The sequence below is a fragment of the Bison bison genome, unplaced genomic scaffold, assembly GCF_000754665.1.
Source record: "Bison bison bison isolate TAMUID 2011002044 unplaced genomic scaffold, Bison_UMD1.0 scf7180017864048, whole genome shotgun sequence".
Lineage (NCBI taxonomy): Eukaryota > Metazoa > Chordata > Mammalia > Artiodactyla > Bovidae > Bison > Bison bison.
In genome coordinates, this window is record NW_011494620.1 from 5,465,286 (window position 1) to 5,472,294 (window position 7,009).

The 7,009-nt window shown below is 51.6% G+C and overlaps 1 protein-coding gene across 1 annotated transcript in view; it reads right to left on the bottom strand.

Annotated features, from left to right (window-relative positions):
* Positions 1-2,405: 2,405 nt before the first annotated feature.
* FAM124A (family with sequence similarity 124A) overlaps positions 2,406-7,009 on the bottom strand; it is a 116,450-nt gene continuing 111,846 nt past the window's right edge. The window contains exon 5 of the mRNA XM_010835734.1: positions 2,406-4,483. Within this exon, the coding sequence (XP_010834036.1) occupies positions 3,680-4,483 (804 nt within the window). The 3' untranslated portion in view covers positions 2,406-3,679. The remainder of the gene's footprint in view (positions 4,484-7,009) is intronic.

Below are 7,009 nucleotides of genomic sequence, written 5' to 3' on the forward strand. Positions count from 1 at the left end.
GCTCTTTAAAGCATATACCAAGTAGCGATACTAGTGGATACTAGGTGGATCTTCCTGGTGGCTCAGATGGTAAAGAATCCGCCTGCAATGCAGGAGACCTGGGTTCAATCCCTGGCTTGGGAAGATTCCCTGGAGAAGGGAATGGCAACCCACTCCAGTATTCGGGCCTGGAGAATTCCATGGACAGAGGAGTCTGGTCCATGGGGTCGCAGAGAGTCGGACACGACTGAGTGACTAACACCACTACACCACAGGTGAGACCATGGTGGGACTGTGAGCAGTAATCTGGGGAGTCTTATTTGGAAAAGGGGCAAGTAAGGGATGGCCTGTGAGCTAGACTGGGGCACTTAATAACACGACCCCTGGGGCAATGCTGGGGAGAGAAATGCAAGGTCAAGGACACATTTTATCCATTAAACAACAAGAAACTACAGCTAAAATATAGGTCTTCCATCAAGAATTTTCTTTTCCAGGAGAAAAATAATTTAGGAGATGACTGCAGCTTTTAAAAATTGACAAAATTTATTGAGCACCTACTGTATGCCAGCCAGCATCTACCACAATAATAATCCGAAAGGGTCAGGATCCACCAGGGAGTATCAGGAGCCCTCCTGGATGAGGACAGCGCTAGAGGCGGGTCAGCAAAGGGAGCTGAGCCCCAGCAGTGCCTCTGGGGCTCCTCCTCCCCAGAGAGACTGCTGTCTGCAGGGAGGGGAGTGTCTGAGTGTGGTCCGTGCTGGGCTTCTCTCCTCTTCTCATGTTATGGGACATATTGCATTTCCTGTTATGGAAGAGGTTTGCTGACATCCTTTGCTGTCACTCAGTTTGGTAGACTCACTGTGCTGGGGTGAGGGCTCAGTGAGAAAAAGGGTGAAGGCAGACTGCACCCGAGTTGGCTCTGAAGCATCCGTAGCGGGCGTGTGTGAGTATTCTGAGCTAAGGGCGCTGCTGAAGGGTGAAGACTGGAGGAGCCATTGCCTGGCTGACAGTCCACTCATGATACCCCAGTGACTTTGCTGTCCTGAGCTTGCCTCCCGGTCCTTGGAGGCTACATCAACACCTGAATGGTTAGCATGTTGCTTTGCATCCTCAGCTACAGGCTGTGAGTCCCATTTCCGAGCAGCAGGTAGACAGCCAGTGGCTTTCTAGGCATCATCTCTGCGGCAAGAAGCCCCGCACTGCTCTGAGCCCTGCGGTTCTGTAGTCATCAGTGTGGTCCCAGGAGCGCGTTTTCTTGGTCTTGGGCATCACAGCTGCAGAGGGATGCAGACCTCCGTTCTTCATCATCGACTGTGGCTGAGATCTCAAGTCTCAAGTCAACCTCAGTCGAACACAAGGGCTGGCCAACTATGACTCTCGGGCCAAGTCTGACCCTCCACCTGTTCTTGTAAAGTAAATTTTCTTGGAACTCAGCCACTTCCCTTCATTTACATATCCTTGGCTGCTTTCACACAATCAGGACAGAGTTCAGTAGTTTCGACAGAGACCGTATGACTGGCAAAGACTAAAATATTATTTAGCCCTTTATAGAAAGTTTGCTCACTCCTGGTATAGAATTATAAAAGAAAATAATTTTATGTACTTAAATCAGAGTACAGTATTGTAATCTGTAGTCCTGGAAGGGCTTCCCTGGTGGCTCAGTGGTAAAGAATCCACCTGCCAATGCAGGAGACAGAGAAGACACAGGTTTGATCCCTGGGTTGGGAAGATCCCCTGGAGGGGGCCATGGCAACCCACTCCAGTCTTCTTGCCTGGAGAATCCCATGGGCAGAGGAGCCTGGCAGGCTACAGTCCATAGGGTCACAAAGAGTCGGACACGACTGAGTGACTAAACAACAGCAGTCCTGGAGTATCCGGGCTGTTCGGGGTAGGAGAGAAGGTTCTCACTACAGGGACGGCAAAGACTTTGGCTCAAGTGTGATGCCTAGTGAGGGCTGCTGGGAGGATTGTGTTGGGGAGGATTGTGTCGAGGAGGATTCTGAAGCCCCGTCTGGGCTGGCGTGGGCACTTCCAGGGAGGTGTAAACTGGGCCACGAGTCATCCAGGCGCGGAGCACCAGGGAGGGACAGGAGCATGGCAAGTCCACACTCTTCTTCTCCAAAGGCGCACGGCAACCAGGAACAGCTTGGTGTGGCTCCCGATGCCAGCACTTGGCACTGCCGAGTCCCCGAGGTGGGGACTGTAAACATTCCCTTGCTGGAGTGGGAGAGACGTGAGATCTGAATACCATTCACGCTGCGACTTCCCTGGTGGCTCAGACGGTAAAGCACCTGTCTACAATGTGGGAGACCAGGGTTCGAGCCCTGGGTTGAGAAGATCCCCTGGAGAAGGAAATGGCAATCCACTCCAGTACCGTTGCCTGGAAAATCCCATGGACAGAGGAGCCTGGTAGGCTACAGTCTATGGGGTCACCAAGAGTCGGACACGACTGAGCGACTTCACTTTCTTTTCTTTCTTTCATGCTGTGACAGAAGCAGGCAACCACAGACAAGACCAAGGTCAGGTCAGAGCTCCAGCTTTAACTAAGGCTCCTCTGCACTCGTGCAGCAGTGTTGGTTCAGGACAGCATCTTGTGCAAAGCTTCCCACTTGGAGAACAGGGGAGGGCATTTACTACTCAGTGCAATGAAAATGCCAGTTAAAATAGTTACAAATTGTTTAAAAAAGAAAAAATGACAATGCATGTTTACTGGAGAAAGCAGTATAAAAAGTGGCCCCATTTACATATATGTCTAGATAGCCCTTAGACTGTAGATTTAAAAATGGAAGCATCTTACGAATACCTACCCACTAAGTCTAATATCCTGCTATCCTGTAACCCCAAAGAACGATGTTTTCTCAGTGGTCCAAATAAATCCAGGTGGTGGTCTTCTGTAGACTCCGACTTGTTACAGTGAATGTGTTTGAAAAGTACATTCAAATCTAGTTCTTGGAGCTCAAATTGTATTTTAAATGCACCAAGTCTGTTGTTCAGGCTCAATCTGTATAAAGCTTATTAGCCACTTTTGCATAAATGCTGATTTTTGGATGGTGCGTGGCATCACTGTAGTGATAGTGCTGAAGTGAGGTATTATTACTGTAGTCAGATATGTATTTAATGTTTTACTAAGGTGACTCTTTTCACTGTAACAGTTCCTGGCAATCCTAAGGGCCACTGCTCCCTGGTAGGGTAAACAGAAACGGAGAATCCACTGAGGTGGACATCACGAGCACTGACCTCTCCTCCAAGTCGCTTGCTATCTTGCTCACATTCAGCATTTTGGCTTTAGTCATTTTTCCTTCACGTCATGAAAAATTGTGCAATCAGCTCCAGCTGACTAGGTTTTCTTTTCAAATAATTATAGGAAGCATTTAAATTATGTAAGTGCATTAAACCATTTCCTAAATGGAATTGAGTATTTAAAAAATATATTTTATGACCTAAAAATTTGTTGAGAATTTATTTGCATAAAAATCCCAGGATCTTTATCGACTTTTAAAATGCCATTGAGCCCCTAGAAATACACCACCTCATGGGTGAGAAAGGGTGCCAGGCAAGGGTGTTAATGACCCATGAGACAGATCATCAGACTCCGGATGGACCTGGGGAAGCAGGGCTGAGAACACGGATGGCACGCAGACCCCAGAAGGGCAAGGTGGGACCTAAGCCTGTGGCTCTGAAAGACACGAGTGGAGGGTGCTCAGATGTAGAATTCCTCTGTGTCATTGTCCCCGCATCCGGCTGGCACTGAGGGTGCCAGGACGTCTCTGCCAGTCTGCTGGGCCTGGGGGGCATCGGAAGGGAGTTCTGGGGGTGACTGTGTGAGCGAGGAGGTGTCCGAAGCTGGGGGAGCAGTGACAGCTGTGGCCGAGGAGCCCGAAGGCCCTTTGAAGAGAGGCAGGGTGGCCCAGGAGGCCCCCGCGGTCGCGCCGCCCGCAGTGGGCAGGGGTCCTTCTCTGAAGCCCCTGCGCTCTGACCAGAGGCCGCTGCCTCGTTCCGGGGGGCGCGGCGCTTCCTCGGGGCTGCAGAACCTGCTGGGTGCCGAGTAGGCAGAGACCACTGACAGGTCGGAGGAGGACAGCCGCAGCCCGGTGTCCACGTCCGTCTCCTGGGCCCCCTCCAGGTCATCGATGGAGAGGAGGTGGCCGTGCCCCCGCTCCGGCACCCTCTGCCCCCGGCCGCCTATGCTTGCAGACAGCTGCGCTTCCGCCGCAGAGGCCGGGGAGGGGTCTCCAGTGGGCAGACAAAACAAGGACTTGCTTCGCTGGAAAGACCAGGGGAGGCTGGGAGGGCTGGTGGCTCGTCTGGCAAATTCCTGCGGGTGCCTGGTAGACGGACCTGCCTGGCTGAGGCCCGGGTGTGACGCATCCAGTGGCGGCTGCGGGCAGCAGCCTGGGGTCCGGCTCTGCGCAGTGGCCCGCGGGGAAGACGTGGAGCACGGTTTCTGCTCTGAGGCCTGGTGAGCCCTGCCGGGTTTAGGGCGCTTCCTGTGCCCCTTCTGTGCCTGTAGGGGCAAGAGGGAACATCGTTATCAGAGCCAGGCTGGGGTCCACCCGGCAACGGGGATTCATTGCTAAACAGAACATGAAACACACTTTCTGATGATTCTTGGAAACTTCCAGAACTGTCTCGGCACTAAAGCGCTGCCAGAAATGTCACTGGGGCTTCCCAGGTGCCCTGGTGGTAAAGAGCCTGTCTGCCAATGCAGGAGATGTAAGAGACACGGGTTCGATCCCTGCGTGGGGAAGATCCCCTGGAGGAGGAAATGGCAACCCACTCCAGTATTCTTGCCTGGAGAATCCCGTGGACAGAGGAGCTCGGTGGGGTCGCAAAGAGTCGGACACACACACACATACATAAATTTCATTCTCCAAATTCTAAACTGAAGACAGAGATTGCAGAGCTTGGGGGAAGACAGATCAGACTTCTCAGTCTGAGCAGACGTCCCCGAACCCAGGAGGACAGGCAGGCCCTTGTCACGACAGGGAATAGGACCTCTTCCAGCACACATGCAAGGATGCTCTGTGGATTAGCCACAGGCCTGAGGCCTGGCTGAGCGGGACAGAGGACACAGGGGTTACCATTCCCAGTACAAAGGATGCTCGAAGGGTCTGCTTCCCTCTGGCCGAAGCCCCAACATTTGGACGTGCTCCCGACCGACGACAGGGTGGAAACGTCAGGATGGGCTTGATCCTAGTGCACGTGTGGCCATCGGGACACATCCCAGGGCTGGCCCTTGGTTCAGGGCGGTAAACCTTTGGTGAGCGAGGGGATATCAGGAAATGAGCATGTACTTGACTTGCTTTAGGAACCACTGACTCCTCTGTGTCCCCTTTCAGAGACTGTAAGGGGAGTGGGCAGCTAACTACTGACCAGTCCCGTGGATGCCCCACAGGGGCAAGGGCAAGCCCCTGGGGCTCAGACAGTTTCATCCTTCAGCAGCTCAGCCCTGACCTCCTGTTCTCTCCCCCACCTTCCCTGCAGCTCTGCAGGAGTTTCCGTTGCACAGAATTAATTGGGAACCTTTCTTCCAATGTATGTTCCCACCTGGGGCTGCTGCTCTCAGGTTTTCCTCCTGGTCTGCTCCCCAGGCCTCCGGGCCAAACTTACAATGCAAAATTTCAGTTAAATAATGGATGTGGGGACAGTGATTCTGGTTCTGTTTAGTATAGGATCATTTCATTTATTGTTCAGTCACTCTTTCGTGTCTGACTGTTTGTGACCCCATGGACTGCAGCACGTCAGGCTCCCCTGTCCTTCACCATCTCCCGGAGCTTGCTCAAACTCATGTCCGTTGAGTCAGTGATGCCATCCAACCATCTCATCCTCTGTCACCCCCCTCTCCTTCTGCCCTCAATAAATTTCATTTATGAATTTCCAAATAAGGAAAGAATTTTTTTTTTAAACACCCAAGTGCAGTTTACTCCAGGGGATATTTCCCAGCTCTCTGCAAGACTACGAGACCCTGGCCCTACCCTGGACAGCACACATCCCCGTCTCCCTGTTACACAGGAACATGGTCTTCCCACAACTGCGTGGGAAGTTTAGTTCAACGTCCTGTACACTTACTTGTACCTGTTACAGGTAAAGGAGGGGAAACTACAATGAGAAGGACTGTTTTCAACCACAGCAAGCACATTTCATTGAAAGAACAGGAGACAAAAAGAACTCAGACAGAAGCCTGTGATGACAGGCACAGTGCCGGGCTGGAGTGGGGAGAGGCCATGCCTGTCGGTGGAGCAGAGGAGTGTCCGTGGAGGTGGGCGTGGAGATGGGCAGCTGTGCTGCTAGCGGGAAGCGCAGGTAGAGAGGAGGCTGGGTGGGAGAGGGAGGCCAAGATACACAGAGGCTGACACTTTGCAGGCAAGCGAGGGAGTTGTGAGGGGCAGGAAGCCAGCAGTTTGAACGATTAGAGGCCAGGTGCGAGGAAGGCAGTGCTGTGGGTCAGCTTGGGGCTGGAGTCTAGTGGTGGTCAGGAGGCCCTGACCACCTGGGTAAGAAATCCACAATCTTATCCTTTTGCTGGGGTCATATTCAGTCTTGATTATGTCCCCCCATCCATAGGATCATTCCTTTCATTCCTAAGATCTTGGCTTAACTTCAGATATTTCTTTATCCTATAAATAGACTTATTGAATCATTTTTTTTTTTTTCAATCAATATTAAATGAGGGCCTTTCCTGCAGAGCTTCTCATCTGGACTGCTTAAGCTTTGACTGGGTTATTAAAGGTGTGCTGACATATAGGTCTCTTTCAGTGGCAGCCTCTTGCCATGTAAATATTATCATTTTCTATGTGCTCTGATGTGGAAAAGGTCTAGAGGACCAGGCAGAGATAATTTTGCATAAGACAAGATATCGAACGCCCAAAAGTAACAACACAACATTCAAATGTATTGAAGTAAGCCACGATAAGTTCAGTTCAGTCGCTCAGTTGTGTCCAACTCTGTGTGACACCATGGACTGCAGCACGCCAGGCTTCCCTGTCCATCACCAACTCCTGGAGTTTACTCAAACTCATGTCCTTCGAGC